Here is a 17234-nt window from a genome sequence, read left to right on the forward strand (position 1 = left end):
AAGGTATTGACTAGCACACTGAAGCCTTTATACATACAAGCTGCCAGAAAACAAAAGATTTTTTTTTTCTTTTGTGCATTTAAGAATAGCTCCCGATATCTATGAAGAATCTTCTTGCTTCTAACAACAGTAACCAGTAGCATAGCTGAAGACCGACCTAGAAATAGAGAACTTTTTCTTCCTAAGCTAACTACCTCCCTTGGGTCATCCAATGCATTTCACATTCCCCCAGTCTTTGAAGCTGTTATCTGTTCAAGGAAAGGTTGAGAATTTATTTTTGTGACTTTGTACAGTGCTGAGCTGCCAGGGATGGGGCAGCCACAGCTTCTCTGGGCAACCTGTGCCAGCGCCTCAGCACCCTCACACGGAAGAACTTCTGCCTAAGAGCTCATCTCAGTCTCCCCTCTTGCAGTGAGAAGTCCATCTCCTCAGGGCTGCTCTCAATCCCGTCTCCCCCAGCCTGTATTTGTGCTTGGGATTGCCCCGACCCAGGGGCAGGACCTTGCACTTGGCCTTGTCTGGGGAGGCTCCCTCAAATATGGTAGAGCTCTTCAAGGAGCTGTGAGGCTTTCTGGGGAGGCACTGATCTCCTCCCCGTTTGCAGCAGAGGTAGCTTAGCCCCACTTCACTTTCATTGCAGCTGAAACTTTGGGTTTCTAGCTATTTCATGGCTGACAGAATGACATGGGGATCTCCTCAATGGCTTGATAGCAAACAGCTGTGAACCTCTCCACTCCTGTGAAACATCAGCAAATAGTGTGTCTAAATCCATCATCTCTCTGACAGACAGGGGTGCTGCAACCTCAACACCTTTGAGCAGGTTACAGGGAACGCTGTCTTCAAGAATCTTTGGTGAAATCCCATTGTCACAACCATGAAACTGAATAGGAAGCTTCAGATGTAATGCGTGGCAAGTGCTTGCACTAAAGAGGAATTCTGAGCAGATTTTAAGGGGAGAAGCCCCTCATTATAAAGGTCAGCCTGCCTAGAGAGGTTGTGCCAGAAAGTGGAGTTGAGGTTCCAAGCTGCAAGGGGACACTTTGGATGTGAAATCTGGATAACAGCTACTACTGTATTCATGGATAAATCTTCTCAAGTACAGGCTAAGTGTATGGGAATGGAATCTTTCAACAGGTTTCCAGTTGTATGGTACTGTCATAAAAAAATCACAGTGGAACTCTTCATAGGCAAAGATTTTCCAACCAGTTGGGTCAGAAATTAGGGACACAGGGATGCATTTAGGGACACAAAGGGAAAACTGCCCATTTTTGGCCTACTACATTGGAAGAGATTTGGGGTCAAACCCAAACCTGATGTAATAATCGGGGACTACTGGATCCTGGGGCTGCTCTGTAGACACTGACTGTGCTTTAATGGTTGTTAGAGGTAACTAAGTCAGAACTTTGTGAGGACCTCTGAAGGTTCTTTTTCTGGCTGGCTGTGGCATGTGTGTGACTACCAACAAACAGCATGATCCTTTTGTGCATAAGCACTTAGTCTTGAGGTCAGATTTGCCCACCTCGATCAGTGCCAGGACTCAGACCAGGCATAGGGTCAGGTTAAGCCCAAGCCTCACAGGTCTCCAGAACGCCATAGTCTGAGCATAACTTGGAAGCTCGAGCTCAGTCTGGCAGATTGGGCACAGATAGCTGCTAGGTTTATTGGGAGATATTCTGACTTCAGAATATGCTGACATTTACTTACCTTACAAGTGTTTTAAAACATCGGTCTTGGAGAACAGAGATTAGCACCTGGCTTTATGCCTCCTGCTTGACCTTCTAAAGTCATTTAATGTAATTTGGTTCAATTTAGCATGTGATGTGGGGTACTACCTCCTTTATGCCAACAAACACAAGGCAGAGAGGGTTCGAGATGTTACGTTCAAGAGTCTTTCCAGTCTCCTTCTCTCTGTGCTGGAACAGGACGTCCTGTAAAATAAATTCTACCAGGTTTTTGCTCCTTCTTGTCACAGCTCTTTTTCTCCCAGGTTTTTGTGATATTAAGGGATACTCATCTTTGAAAAGCTAAAGAAAGAGATGAGTGATGTCTTCTCACGCTGCAGAGGCTTAGGGCTTTTTCGATATGCCACTGTTGAGTATTAGCGCTGGGGAACCAGGGCAGCAGCGTTAGGAATCTCCAGAAGCAAGCGCTGACATCCATCCAAGCTGACCAAGTGCTCTCAAGTCCTGTACATCTCAAAGTAAGGCATTTCTCCAGCACCACCTTGTGTTAAGGAGTGGCCACTGCAAGGCTCTTTTCAGAAGGACTCCCGTGCGGGATTTCCATTACCCTGCAGGTCTCTAGTGTGCTGTTGGGGACATCATGATGATTTAGTATTGAGACAATAAACTCTGTGTGCTCCTTGTAAAAAAAGTCCATTTACAAACACCCTGATCTCCAGTTCCTCATCTGGAAAGCAGGCACGGCTCCTACAAGGAGCAGAAAGACAGCCAGGAGTTGTGATCAGTGGAGATTTTATGTGTGCATGTGATCCAGATTTGGAAAGATTGCTTCATCTGATAGCTGAAAAATCCACTCTCACTCTTGGAACACAAAGTGAATTGGAAAATCAAGATTTACTCCTGCATGCTATGTTAATTTCCTGCTAAAATTTGTTATATTTGGAAATATTCCAAAGATCTTCTGCTGCCTAAATAATACAGTGACACAGTGTCACTGTTTTGGAGTTGTTTATTTGCTTGTGTTTGTATATGGCTGGTTTTCCATTGTACTTCTGAAGCTCATTCTATATCCTGCATGGTAAACAAGTGGGAGCATTTCTGGCAGCACACTGTCAGTGTGCACAGGGGGAAGAGACCACGCAAGAAGTATTTTTGGCTTTCTTCCTCAGTACTCCTAGAGATGAGAGCTACCGTAGCACATCTTGCAACTGTTATGCTGAGCTTTTTGCAGTATGTTTGTATATTTGGGTTATTATTGTATACATATATAGGGGTTGTTCAGCTTGGAGAAGAGAAGGCTTCTTAAGGGGAGACCTTAAAGCAGCTTCCAGTGCCTAAATGGGCTGACAGGAAAGCTGGAGAGGGGCTTTGGACAAGGGCCTGTAGGGACAGGACAAGAGGGAATGGCTTTAATCTGCCAGAGGGGACATTGAGATGAGCTCTTAGGCAGAAGTTCTTCCCTGTGAGGGTGCTGAGGCGCTGGCACAGGTTGCCCAGAGAAGCTGTGGCTGCCCCATCCCTGGCAGTCCTCAAGGATATTCTTGGCAGTGGTCAAGGGCAGGTGGTACTCAGGAGCTTGGAGCAACCTGGTCTAGTGGAAGGTGTCCCTGCCCGTAGCAGGGGGTTGGAACTGGATGAGTTTTAAGGTCCCTCCCAACCCAAACCAGTCTGGGATTCTGTGATTCTGTATTTATTTAAATTAGTACATGTATGTGTTTACTTTCCAAAGAAAGTATGTAAGTGGAATAGAGGTTGTCCTTTTAATGTTAAGTGAGAAGAGTTGGTCAGAGTACAGACAAGTACAGACCTCTGCTGTGTCCGTGGCCTGTCCTGTTCCATCCAGGAGCTGTGTTCACCTGTGGCAGGCTGCAGTGTGTGTATGTGTCACGGGGTGCTCCTGGGGATGAGGCTGCTTTGGAAATCATTCTTGCTTGCACAAGACATTCCTTGGGCAGAAGAGAGCAGCAGCTTGCCCTTTCCTTTGAGCAGGGTGTCTGCTTGGTGGGTGTTGGGGAGTTGTGGAGCAGCAATGGATGGTGAGACACACATTGCTGGGAGAAGATGGGGAGGCTCTCAGCCCAGTGAATGTTTAGCACAGGGCCCCAGAACTGTCTCTTTCTACTTGAACTGAGGTGGTCTGACAGCTGCTACACCCAGGTAGACCATTTCTCCTTCTCCCTTCTTTGCATTTCAAGTGCAGTTCTCTGCTCCAGCAAAGATTTGCCACACCAGAATCTGTAATCACAGGGCTAGGAAATAATAGGAAGAGAAAACTCATCTGCACTCATGTCTCAGTGGATCTGTGACCCCAGGTCTGTGAGATCAGTGGCCAGTGCCATCCCCCCTGTGCCTCCCTCCCCTGCTCCTCCCTCCCCTGCTCCACACTCCTTCCTCCGCCACTTTAGATACCACCTCCTGACAGGCAGCTGAAGAACAGTGCATTCATTTGTCTCTAAGGTGGGAGGCTGTAATGAAGAGCTGAGTAACTCAGAGGCCTCAAATTAAGCAGAATGATTCAGGGCACACTGCGTGTATTTCAGAACCAATATGTCTGGAACCTGAATGGGGAGGGCAAAGGGGGCACTTCAGCACTCTGGCTGGTTTTTAAGCTGACAAACCTTGCACGAAGGATGGTTGAAAGGGCTCAGGAGGATGGGGGGAGGAAGGGAGTAGCAGCTCCAGTTTAGAATGAGCCAAATGCTTGTGATTTGTGTATAAAGAGCAGCCAGAGCCCCAGTCTGGCCATCTTACTTCTTGCCCTGGCCAGTCCTGAAGGCACTGTGCTGCTGGCCATCAGGCTGGTCCTCCAGGTGAAAGCTGGGGAAGGCATGCATCCTTTGCTGGGGCATCACTCATGATCCAAGCAGCTGTACAGTTCCAAAAACAAAGCAGGATACGAGGAATAATTTTAGCATTTGGAATGAATGTAAACTGAAGGAACATGCCAAAGCAGTGAGAGGTGAAAGAAGTGACTAAAAGTGAGCAGAGATTCCTGGGCCCTTAACAAGAAACAGTGGAACACTGTGAAAATAGTGAAACAACCACTGGGTGCAGGAAAAAAGTGATCTAAATTACATCCACATCCAAATTTATTCCCCACAGTCAACATGGTGCTTTGTGTTGCTGCACCACTGCTGTGCCTTCTTAACCAGCCTGATCCAGAGGTGTCATTGCACAAATCACCATCATTCCTTTCTTTGTAGGTTGTGTGGTAATAAAAGTAACTTCCCAACATAACTGAGCGTCATTTAGTACTTTTCTTCTGAGTCATATAAAGAGATCCATGTGAATGTTTCCTCCCCTACAAGCCTAATGTGGATGTTAACTTTGAAACCTAATTAAATGCTAAATCTTGTGTTAGCTACATAATGGCGGTCACCCCTGGCAAGACAGTGGAGAGAAGGTAGAAGTAAAGACCCTGAGAAAGGAATTTGGAAGTAATAAAGAAAAAAAAGGATCAAGTGGAAGAAAAAGAAAAGAGAGGGGGAAAAGGGACAGAAACTGCAGGAGGAACACAGCTTTTGTTACACCAAGCTCACATCAGATTGGGGTTTGTGCAGCAGTTACACTGTTTTGGGTGGTTGTGCTGTGCACACAACTGCCTTGACTCCTAGCCTCCTGGAGACTCGGAGCAGTGTGTGATCCCAGGGATGTATCCCAAAGCACAATGTGCAATCAGGATTGCCTTTTGGCTTCCTTGCAAGAGCGAGGCATGTGGGTTTACAGAATGGAAATGAGAGGTTGGGTTGTCTGCATTAGATGCCTCGGTCTGGAAACAATTAACTGCCTTAATTCTGTTAACATCTAAGAGAAAGTTAACATCTGATACTCTGTAATGGTAATATGTTGACACTGTCTCTGGTTGCACAACCTTAACTTCTCACTGCATGTGTTGCATGGAGTTTGCATGCTGGCCAATCCGCTGTATGGCAACCGCAAGCACATTCCCATGGTGTTTCTGCAGGGTACTCAAGTTTTGGCCTTTGTCTTTCTTATGGAGCAAACTCTCAACTTGTGAGCAGCTGGGACATCGCCTCCAGCACCTCCAGGTCATCAGCAGCAACAAGAAGGCTCAAACCCAGACTCAGTTCATGAGGTATGGAGTACACAGAAAGTCATGCACGTCTTTTCTCTAGCCCTGTTCCCTCTGGGGAAGCCAAACCATGGATCCTGTGCCCACACAGCACTACAGAGTCCTCACTGCACCAGGTCATGCCACCTTCCTTGCTCTAGTCCCTGCTAGTTTCAGATCTTTACTTTGCACTCTGTTTACATTAATTATACCAGATATATGCCTTTTTCCCTAGCGTGGGAAAGGCAACTAGGATATTGGCCACAGAAAGCTTATTCTGCACCTGTATTGCTTTGCTATGGGTACCCCCACAGGCTCAGTGCTTTCACATGTTCTGCTGTTAACTAAAAACTGCAATCAGTATTCAGTGGCACTTCCCATAAGATTAGGAAGTTCAAATGCTGCCCTCTTCCACCCACTCTTTTGGGGAATCTTTCTTGCAGTTAACTGCAGAGCAGAGACTCCAACAACAGTAGCAAAGTCAGTGTAACAGAAAAAGCAAACACGCAGCACAGTGAGGAACAGGGAGAGGCAGAGATCTGAGGCAGATACTGAATGCCCTACAGCCATTACACAGCGAGGCTTGTTCTGTGAGGTTCTCTGATCCTGCAGTAATAGACTCCCAGGGAACACTTAAAATAGATCAGCAGATTTGAAGGCCAAAAGTAACTGTGATTGTTTAAGCTGATTTCCCAAATAACTTACATCATGGAATTCATTCAGAACCTCTTAGCAGCAAAGGGGCAGTTCAGGAACCCTCCTGGGTACATGCATGTACCCAGAAACACTATTTATTACATGAACTAGTGGTTCCACTAAAGTATATCTCTTAGAAGGCCATCGGCTCTCCATGTGCATACTCCAAGTGCTGGTGGCCTTAGTACTGGTAAATCCCCCGCCATGTGTATGTATACACACACTTTCTGTGACATTCTTCTTTGTAGCTTCAATCCCACTCCTTGCTGCCCTTACTAAAAAAGGGTTTGTGGCAGGCTCTGAGTGGCTCCGTGCTCAGCCACTGAAGTAGCAGCACACCACTGAAAGTCAAAAGATCTCTACACTGTGCCCCTTCAGTAAAGTGTCCTGGTGTCCCTGGGATGTTAAAGATACTGTGTAAGTGAAGCCAACAGTTGTCATTGAAACATGAAACACTCTCCTTCGTTTTTCTCTAACACCCTTTCTCTTTATCCTGCATGCAGGAAAGCCAACATCTTTGTCTCTCTGCTGATTGATGTGGCTCTGGGGATACTACTGATGTCCTGGCTGTACAGAAAGAACCGAATTGGTCACCTTGCTGACACTCTCATCCCAGTGGCTGATGTAAGTCTGGCCAAAGCCATTTCTCTTTGACCTGCTGTGGGTACTGGCCACCTCTTGCTGCCTGGAGTAGTGGTCAGGAGGCCTTACTCCCAAGGGTTTCAGAGAGAGTCCTGTTTGAAGTCATGCAAATCATGCCTCCACAAGAACAGTAAAATCTTCAAATCAAGCCTGCTGGGGCTGCTCAGAAGGAACACAGCCCTGCTTTGCATGTGGAGTGAATAGTAATTAGATGTTTAACCAGGGCTGCTCCAGCTTCTAAAGTAACAATTAGGGCTTGGCCAGAGCTCTGCAGCTGCAGGTTGGGTGCTTATCGAGCCAGAACACTTTTATTCTGGGGTCGACAAGCAGTGTCCTCAAGTTCTTGCTATATGGAGTGTTGGGGGGTGGAATAAAGCTGTAACCTGTGTTGAATCTGATAAGCTGCTGAAAAGTAAAACTTGATAAGCAGTGCAGCTGTGCTCATGGAAATGAATTTTATGGGGAAATCCAAAGGCGTGAGCTAGTTGGGATACAAACACCTGAAATCCTGTCTCAGATCTCTGGTGTGCAGATGGTGAAGTAGGAAAACCTGCCGTGTCCTGTGATTTTCTCAACCATAACTCCTCTTGCCCAGTAAGATCCCTCCATGTCAGCATAAGTTCATGAAAAACAAGTCTGACTCACACTAGCCTGCTTTTCTGGTGGTTCTTTTTAGGTGCAGTACTCCGATATATCTGTTTAGTGGCAGTAAGGAACACATAATGTACTTCAGAGGCTGGGCACCAGACCACTAATTTGAAGTCAGCTCCATTTTAAGTGCTTCTGTGTCTTGGGAATACATGTGCAGCCTAGTGTTGAGAGCTGTCATGTGGCTGCACAACCTAATCCTTTCTCTGCCCACTTTCCTTTCATTTCTGGGAGAGAAGGTGGATCTTTCCATTGGTTCCTTCCTAGCAGCTGGACAAGGTTCTCTCCTTGCTCTTTTTCCAGCTTCTTGGTTGTGAGGGATTTTATTCTGATTAGAGAATTCCGAGCAGCAATTTATTTTTCCTACTTATGCTATTGTTTTTTTGGGAAGAGCTCACATTTCCCTTGATGATGAGCTGCTTGTCTTAACCTTTTAATTGTACAAGCCATAGGTCTGATCTTTCTCATACATGCTGTGCTTTCACAAAGTATGTATTGAGTGACCAGCACAGCTGCGGGTTACAACTATTGCTCCTTTTATTACCTTTCATGGTCAAGCTTCTAAGGATTGCATGTTTCAAGGATTGCTGCTATTCAGCAGCAGCGGTGGGGTAGAAAGGACCATAATTTTTGCAATACACTTACTCTTGTATTCCCCTACAGATATTTCAGCAGAAGAATCATAGAATTATAGAATCATAGAATAGTTAGGGTTGGAAAGGACCTTAAGATCATCTAGCTCCAACCCCCCTGCCATGAGCAGGGACACCACACACTAAACTATGTCACCCAAGGCTCTGTCCAGCCTGGCCTTGAACGCCTCCAGGGTTGGAGCATTCATACCTTCCTTGGGCAACCTATTCCAGGGCCTCACCACCCTCACTGTGAAGAACTTCTTCCTTATATCTAACCTAATCTTCCCCTGTTTAAGTTTAAAGCCATTACCCCTTGTCCTGCCACTACACTAATGAAGAGTCCCTCCCCAGCATCCTTGTAGGCCTCCTTCAGATATTGGAAGGCTGCTATGAGGTCTCCATGCAGCTTCTCTTCTCCAGGCTGAACAGCCCCAACTTTCTCAGCCTGTCTTCATACGGGAGGTGCTCCAGTCCTCTTATTATCCTCGTGGCCCTCCTCTGGACTTGCTCCAACAGCTCCATGTCCTTTTTATGTTGAGGACACCAGAACTGGACACAATACTCCAAGTGAGGTCTCACAAGAGCAGAGTAGAGGGGCAGGATCACCTCCTTTGACCTGCTGGTCATGCTTCTTTTGATACAGCCCAGGATACAGTTGGCTTTCTGGGCTGCAAGCGCACACTGCCTGCTCATGTCGAGTTTCTCATCAACCACCACCCCCAAGTCCTTCTCTGCAGTCTGAGTTCTCTAGAGCTCTCCCTGTGGGATTACTGTAAGTGCCCAGCTTTCAGAAATCTGATTTCTTAACAAGTCTGTGAGGAAGTGGCTTTTGGCCATGTTCCTGTTTGCACAGGTGGCTCTAGGAGGGGTTCCATCTGCCCACTGTCTCTGGCAGATGGATGCTCTCCACGCTCAAGGTGTGTCCAATCCCAGCACCTCTCCTGGACAGGCTTTCTTGTGGGAGCTGCTTTTTCAGGAATTTAGCTCATCTGTCACTCAACTCACACATCATAGCGTCAGTTATTTTCACCATGTCTCCTACACGTGCAGACTTCATTCCCTTGCTATCTCCAGGAGCTGTTTACTTACTTTCCTGGAAGTGCTAACTCCTCCCTGGTTGTCAGTCGGTGCCTTTCTGCTTCTCCAAGCTTATCAGTTCAGGCCACTTACAACTTCTAACTTCCCAGCCTTAATTTTTTCTTTCAAGATTATGGACATAAAATCATTTGGAGTCCTTTTACTGCCTTTAGTGGGCATTGATTTATATGCATTATGTGCAAACCTTAAAAATGCAGATCTGAGTGATCCCAAAATATCCCAGTGACTTCAGCATGTGGTGTGCAAGCCAGCACCACTTCTTTTCCAGGATGACAGCAAAATCTCCCCTTAGCCATTCAGCAGTAGGTTTCCTCTTCGCTGCCGAGTGTCCATCTGTTATGCATTATTCCCATCACTTGGGCTCTCTCAAGTGCTTATGTGTTGCCAAGTTCAGTAACACAAACGTTCCCATGTGTGGAATGAGTTACTTTTCCATCCCTAATGCTCCTTCATATTCTGCTTTTGATACGTGCCCCAGATCAGATGGTGGCATTGACCTTACAGCTCTGTATCTGTTAGTAAATAGAACATTATGTATATTATAAGAAGATTATTATATACGATAAAGTTATGAAACATAGCCTTATTTTAACCTTATTGGCTTGATTGATTTTAGTATTGACAAACCAAGCTTTTATAACGTATAACCTCACTGGTTTGATTGATTAACATGGCCAGAATGGAATGGTAGTTGTGTGGGTACTGGATGCAGTACTTTTTTTTTTTTCCTAGCAGACATCTCTCTGGAAGGAAGCAGATGCAGGTAGGTTATTTTGGCTCTCAACAACTGCCAGGGTCACAAGCTGAGCCTGCTGACGTGAGGATCAAGCCGTGTTCCCTACCTAGCATTCGTCAGCCGCTGGTACAATGGTTCTCAAATCAGCACTTAGCAATTGTTCCTGATACACAAGACACTGTTGAGTGCAGCTCCCACTTTCACAGCTTGATGAGCTGTGCTGAGCTGACTGTAATAACAAGTTGCTTTTGTCAGTAAATGAGGCAGATGTGATTCAGAGCCACCTAGGGAGTCACTGGTGAGGGGCTGTGTGCAGCAGGAAGGACTGATTTTTGGAGCAGGTTTTCAAATCCAAGAATGGAAAATGTGAATAATCTTCTCTCTGTACATACCCTCCTCCTTCCTCTCAATCCCACCAGGCTTTCCAATGGTTGTTCTTGGTTTTGCCTTCCACAAGACAGTCTTCCTTCAAACATACCTGATTCATAGTGCTACAATTGTCTGTTTTCAGAAGAACTGCTTATTAAAAAAATATCGTTCTGGAGTGGGGCTTTGGACAAGGGCCTGTAGGGACAGGCCAAGGGGGAACGGCTTTAACCTGCCAGAGGGGAGATTGAGGTGAGCTCTTAGGCAGAAGTTCTTCCCTGTGAGGATGCTGAGGTGCTGGCACAGGTTGCCCAGAGAAGCTGTGGCTGCCCCATCCCTGGCAGTGTTCAAGGCCAGGTTGGACACAGGGGCTTGGAGCAACCTGCTCTAGTGGAAGGTGTCCCTGCCTGTGGCAGGAGGTTGGGATTGGATGAGCCTTAAGGTCCTTCCAATCCAACCCAGTCTGGATTCTGTGATTCTATAATCTTCTTCACTCTTTTATCCTTGTTGATGTCTCTTTCTCTTAAGCTGAATCTCTGAAACAGTTAAATACTTGTCACAGATCCTGTCTCCAAGAATGTTACTGGGGCTTAGAGGTAATTTGATGTAGTAAGTTCCTGTTCCTACCTATATCCCACTTACAGTGCACTGTGTCCTTCTCTGTCCATGTCCCATCAGCATTAGACCCTCTGCGTATGAAGGCTAGACAGAAGAGCGTGACAGTCATCTCATCTGTTAGCTTTAGTCTCCAGTTTGGTAATGTCCCTACACCCCTTTATGAAACTCTTCCAGTTCACTTCATCTTATTTATTGATACTGGCTCCATGGTCATGGCTGCAACAGGAGCACTGGGCTCCCAGTCACCTTTCCTGATTCTGCTTGCTATTGATCAGTCCTAAAATATCTGGCAAGAAAACAACCTGCAAGATTATGCCTTTGGACTCTGTTTTGAAGTGCCTTGCCCTAAACAAGAGCAAGCCAGGTCACCTTCCTGAGCTGTGTCCCTGTCAGGATTCAGTAGCACCTCTGGGACTGGCAGGTCCAGAAGTACTCAGTGCTGAAGCCCAGCCTTGCTGCTTTCAAGCATTTAAATATTTCATTAAAATCCCCAAATGCTTTTTCTAATTTACCAGTCCAACATTTTAAATATTAAAACCAGTCTATTTATAAAGCAGATCACACTTCTCAGCCACAGAGGTGAGATACAGAGGTTCAAATCAGTTCTGACTTGCAGTGAGAGAATGGGATAATGAATGGAGTCAAAAGGCAATCCTGTTGGAAACATTGAAGTGGAGCCCTTGATTTTCCCAATACACTAAAAGTAAATACTTACAAACTCATTTTGTAAGGATCTTGTTGGTTAATACATAAAATGGAATCATTCCTTGGAACTGATTTCCCCTTAGGGAAATTATCCATGTGAAGGGGAAAGTAGGCTACAGTGCATCAGCTTTAGGTAGCATGCCATGATTCTGCTACACGTGCACAGTGTGCATGCAATTCACTTGCATGGACTTGTGCACAAGTGGGATTTTCAGAGGTTGAAGCTTTTACTCACAATCCCTGTTCATGTGGGACAGTGAGAGAGGGCACTTCTCTCAGGTATGTTCCCCAACTGTTTGCTGGAGGTTCCCACTCTCAGCTACCTCAATGGTCAATGGACTGGTTAACGGACTTCGCCACTGGTTTCAGCTTAGGTGAGTAGGTCAGGTGCAAACTACGAAAGAGCAGAGCTACCACATCTTCTGCCCTGTCCACTGCAAGGGGGACCTCCAGCATAGGAGTGGGATGGAAAGAGAAAATCAGTAAATACATCAGCGTGGATTAAATCACCAGAAATTGTGAGTCTAAGCCCACAGTGATTTGCGGATGAGCTATTTTCATCCCCACATGAGGGATGGAGGTTTATAAGGAAAATAAGGCCTTTTTCTCAGTGATTCAGAGGGGTTCTTCCTTACTGGGATGCCGTGGGTATCTCTCCATCAAGAGACAAGGCAGTGGTAGGCAAGAGCAGTGCTATACAGCATGGTTAATCTTGCACAGGACAAAACAGGGTATTGAGAAAGTTTGTTTATGTACTAAATACATTTGTACAATTGTGTTTTCTACCCTGCTGTAAACATATAGAGGTTATGATAGGACAAGGGGGAATGGCTTTAATGTGCCAGAGGGGAGATTGAGGTGAGATCTTAGGCAGAAGTTCTTTCCTGTGAGGGTGGTGAGGCACTGGCACGGGTTGCCCAGAGAAGCTTTTAAAATCCTGACAGCCTGCCCCATAGATTACTTGCTCAGTTCTGACTTTTCAGTTGACCCTCTAAAGAACTCAATTTGTGCACCAGCGTTTGCCATCTACTTCAAGAACTCTCATTACACCAAGAAATCCTACTGGACACCTACCAGAGATGGCTATAAACTAACACTAGGTTCATGTTCCCAGCACTGAGACCATTTAAGCAGTTCAGCTTCCTCTCTGCTGTTATGTTTGGATTCAGTAAACAAGCAATAAAGGTGCATTTTTGATTTAACTAGTTGTCTGTAAAGCGGTTGGTTGTCCTTTTATTCCCATTGGCTTGAAGGGTGTAGTAAGAACACTGGGGGGACAGCATGTGCAGTGCATTTGACATATTCAGTGCAGCAGCAGTCTTTTATCTCAGTGCCTTCCTTCCACATGTTTGTAGCATGTAGCTGAAGAGCTCCAGGACCTGCTTCAGTGGCTAATGGGAGCTCCAGCTGGACTGAAAATGAACCGAGCTTTGGATCAGGTTTTGGGACGCTTCTTCCTTTACCACATCCATCTTTGGATAAGTAAGTGCAGTTGTTTAATTTTTCAGCCTCTCTTTTTATCTCTTCCCTCCCGAGTGTTTAATGTTTGCCTGGAGGTGAATAATGAATCAAAATGCACTACTGCAAGTACAGACTTGTCTATGAGTCTTCCTGCTGTGGAAATGCAAGCCAAGGTTGGATTCCCACACAAGGAAGTCATGCATATTAAGTATTGTATTGATGATTTACAAAGTAAAGCTTGTATTGATGCTTTGCAAGAAGTGCACCTCACAACAGAGCTTGCTTCTCTGTGCCATCAGTGGCAAGTGTCCAAGGAAGGCCTTCAGTCTTATGTAGGCTTTTGTGGTCTCTGCCATGTAAGAGGCAGCCAACAGGACTAGGATGAGAAGTGCACTCCCAGGATGCACACACCAACCTTTGTGCTGCCTTCAGCTTAGTGCAGTTTTCTTATTTCAAGTCCCTTCTTGAAATAACACACCCCTGTTCTCCTTGATAAGTCTCTTGATGAAGGAGTACATCATGATGGACATGTACGCCTTAGTTATTTTACTGATTTACATTGCTCACCAATCAAGTATGGTCTTGTTTCTATGACTTTGCTTCACTTCAGTGATGAAAGAGGCTGTGCCTCCGCTCTGGTTTACTTGACAAAAGCCATATGGGGTGGCTTGTGTGGGAATAGCAAAAGGAGGGGGATGGTTGCAGGAAATGTTGATGTGTGCAGTTAAAAATGTAATTAGGAACCTGGACACAAATCTAGTAAAGTAAATCACATGTGGAGCAAGGTGACTGCTCTGTTCAAGCTAAGCGTGTCCTCCCCTTCCTCACAGGGCTGCCCCCTGGTCACAAACCTGGGGTGAGAGGTTTTGTTGTCCCTCCTAAACAGAAGATGGACCTACAAGAAATATGAGGATGGACTTTTTAGAAGGGCACATACTGACAGGCCAAGGGGGAATGGCTCTAACCTGCCAGAGAGGAGATTGAGATGAGCTCTTAGGCAGAAGCTCTTCCCTGTGAGGGTGGTAAGGCCCTGGCACAGGTTGCCAAGAGAAGCTGTGGCTATGATCTAAAGGAGTTTGCCAGTTTTACTTCCACATTTTCATGGCTATGGTTTCTGGAGCAATGTTGTAGGGCAGGGGGAAGCAGTCTTTTGAGAGTGTTAACACAGTTGTCTCAGTCCAATACTGACATTCTGCAATGTCCACTAGGCTACATACACCTGATGTCCCCATTCATTGAGATGATCCTCTGGTATGTGGGTCTGTCGGCTTGTCTGGGCCTGACCGTGGCTCTCTGCATCCTCTCTGACATCATTGCGCTTCTGACCTTCCACATCTACTGCTTCTATGTCTACGGAGCCAGGTGAGGTGATGTCTCTGCTATATCTTGTATCTTATGTCTGGAGAGAAGGGCCACTGAAGGACTTGCTTGAGTGAGTCCAGAGGAGGCCACAGAGATGCTTCCAACCCGATCCAGTTTGTGGTTCTATGAAGACTCAGGCCATGTCTTTAATTTGTGGAGCATTCACTCCTGGTACAGTTCTCTTGAATTCAGAGTTTAGCCAGCAATTAATTTATCGAATTCTTTTATGCGTGCGGAAATGTGGCCACAGCAGTACAAGCAACCTTTCAGTTCTTCTGTGTTTAAATATTTATTTGCTGTGGTAGTGACCTGGAAAAATAAAACTACATGCCAGGCAGAGGACATGAAAACAGTTCACCCATTCCTTTGAGTCAACCTTGTAGCAGTTGCACCCTGTTTAGTAGTTTTCAGCGGAGCTGGAGGAGAGGAGGAGCAAAGGGGAAACCTTGTACTTCTGGAGAAGCTCCAAAGTCCCTGTCCCTGCCTTACTTCAGAGGCTCTTGTCTGCATCATGTAGCAGAGATGTCAGGTTTGGTGTCATTGTCTGATCCTCCTAATTGTACAGAGAGTGGAAATAGGAAAAGCATTTTCTCAGCTGATTGCTTTGCTCTTATGAGCAGCAGGGAGCTGGTCCACTCGCCTTGGCTGGTTGTTAGAGTACAGAGCAGCTATGTTATCTTGCATCAACCTGCCAAAGCTGTGCCTGGTGCCCGCTATGGGGAACCAGGAGGGGACAGCAGTCACCCACACCAACGCAGCCACCACAGCACCTTGTGTTCCTGCAGCTGCCAGAAGAATTTGCTGGTTCAGGTGCTAGTGAAGCCTGAAATCCCCTTCTGAAACAAAGCACACAGTGAAAGGAGAGCGGGCATGTGTGTGCAGGCAGCCAGAGGAGGTGGGGCAGGAGCTAAGGCAGGAGCACTGCTTGTTGTTATGTCAGGGTGAGTGGGGAGCGTCTGGCCTTAGAACGATGGGACAGGTGTGTACCAGCAACCTGGAGATGTCCTGTGCACTCTCCTACCTGAGGATTAGTGCACAGAGCAGTACCTGCCAGGCTGAGGGCACCCTGCCAGTTCCTTGAAGCAGTTGTTCCTCAAACCACATTCTTCTCTTGGATAAGACTCCTTGCCTCTGCTTTCACAATGCTGCCTTGAAATATGAGCAGCCTGTGCCTTAACTAGCCAGGTTAACCAGTCTGGCTTTAATAGCTCAGGCTTTCTCAGGCTCTGTTCTGCCCCACAGATTCATAGAATCAAACAGGTTGGAAAAGACCTTTAAGATCATCCATCTTCCCTCTGTCAGGTTAAAGCCATTCCCCCTTGGCCTGTCCCTGCAGGCCCTTGTCCAATGCCCCTCTCCAGGTTTCTCGTAGCCCCTTCAGGCCCTGGAAGCTGCTCTAAGGTCTCCCCTTAAGGAGCCTTCTCTTTTCCAGGCTGAACCAGCCCAGCTCTCTCAGCCTGTCTCCAGAGCAGGGGCGCTCCTGCCCTCGGAGCATCATTTAGCTGATCTTTTCCCACCCTTAGGGATGTTTGAAGCTGTGGTTTACTAAATAAGGTGCAGGGGCTCCAGTCCTCAGTGCCAAGGATGCAAAATTGAATTGGGTTGACTTAAGTGTGGGGTAAGACCTTGGCCAATCCTGCCGTGGCAGGAGTGTGAAGCAAAGGGAACAGGGCAGATCTAAACTGCAGAGACAGAGGTGAGCTCAGGGGAGTAAGCAGCTGCTTCCTTTGCTGCACGGAGGTGGTGGCATGGGGCTGGTGATTGCTGCTGCTTGTGGGGCCATGCTGGGGAGATCCTTGCTGCAGCCTGGAGCATGGCATGGCCATTGCCCTCCAGTAGACCAGAGCTGTCTGCAGTAGCCTGCTCTGCCCATCCCAGAGGCAGCAAAACACAGTTGACTGAGCCATTAGAATTTGATGTGCATCATTCTTGGCATGATTTCTTTTACTGCCCCAAGTTCTGCAGTGCTGGTAAGCGGGTGAGCATTGGGTGCAGTGATGAGAGCTGGTTTGTGTGGAAGCTCAGGAGCTCTCAGCTCTGATGTTCAGCATCTTCTCTTTGCTTAGGCTCTACTGCCTGAAGATTTATGGCCTGTCATCGCTCTGGCGCTTGTTCCGTGGGAAGAAGTGGAACGTCCTTCGGCAGCGGGTGGATTCCTGCTCCTATGACTTGGACCAGGTAGTGCTGCAGCACCAGGGACCTGCAGCAGGATACTGCCCATGGGCAGTACAATCCTATCCTACCTCGGGTAATGGTGAGACAGCAGCCACAGGAGGCTTTGTGATGGCCAGAACAAGCACATACCCCAGCACTCTGCATCTGTGGATCTTCATAGGATCCCAGACTGGTTTGGGTTGGAAGACACCTTAAAGCTCATCCAGTTCCATTTCCCTGCCAGGGGCAGGGACACCTTCCACTAGACCACGTTGCTCAAAGCCCCCGTGTCCAGCCTGGCCTTGAACACTGCCAGGGATGGGGCAGCCACAGCTTCTCTGGGGAACCTGGGCCAACGC

General features: G+C 46.8%; 1 protein-coding gene across 1 annotated transcript in view; it reads left to right on the forward strand.

Moving 5' to 3' along the window:
• PIGQ (phosphatidylinositol glycan anchor biosynthesis, class Q) overlaps positions 1–17234 on the forward strand; it is a 29907-nt gene that overhangs the window by 1055 nt on the left and 11618 nt on the right. Inside the window, exons 2-7 of the mRNA XM_010023419.1 lie at positions 1752–1783; positions 5623–5778; positions 6954–7074; positions 13254–13380; positions 14568–14721; positions 16788–16899. Coding sequence (XP_010021721.1) covers positions 1752–1783; positions 5623–5778; positions 6954–7074; positions 13254–13380; positions 14568–14721; positions 16788–16899 — 702 coding nt within the window. The remainder of the gene's footprint in view (positions 1–1751; positions 1784–5622; positions 5779–6953; positions 7075–13253; positions 13381–14567; positions 14722–16787; positions 16900–17234) is intronic.

Source organism: Nestor notabilis, unplaced genomic scaffold (assembly GCF_000696875.1).
Source record: "Nestor notabilis isolate BGI_N333 unplaced genomic scaffold, ASM69687v1 scaffold29371, whole genome shotgun sequence".
Taxonomy (NCBI): Eukaryota; Metazoa; Chordata; class Aves; order Psittaciformes; family Psittacidae; genus Nestor; species Nestor notabilis.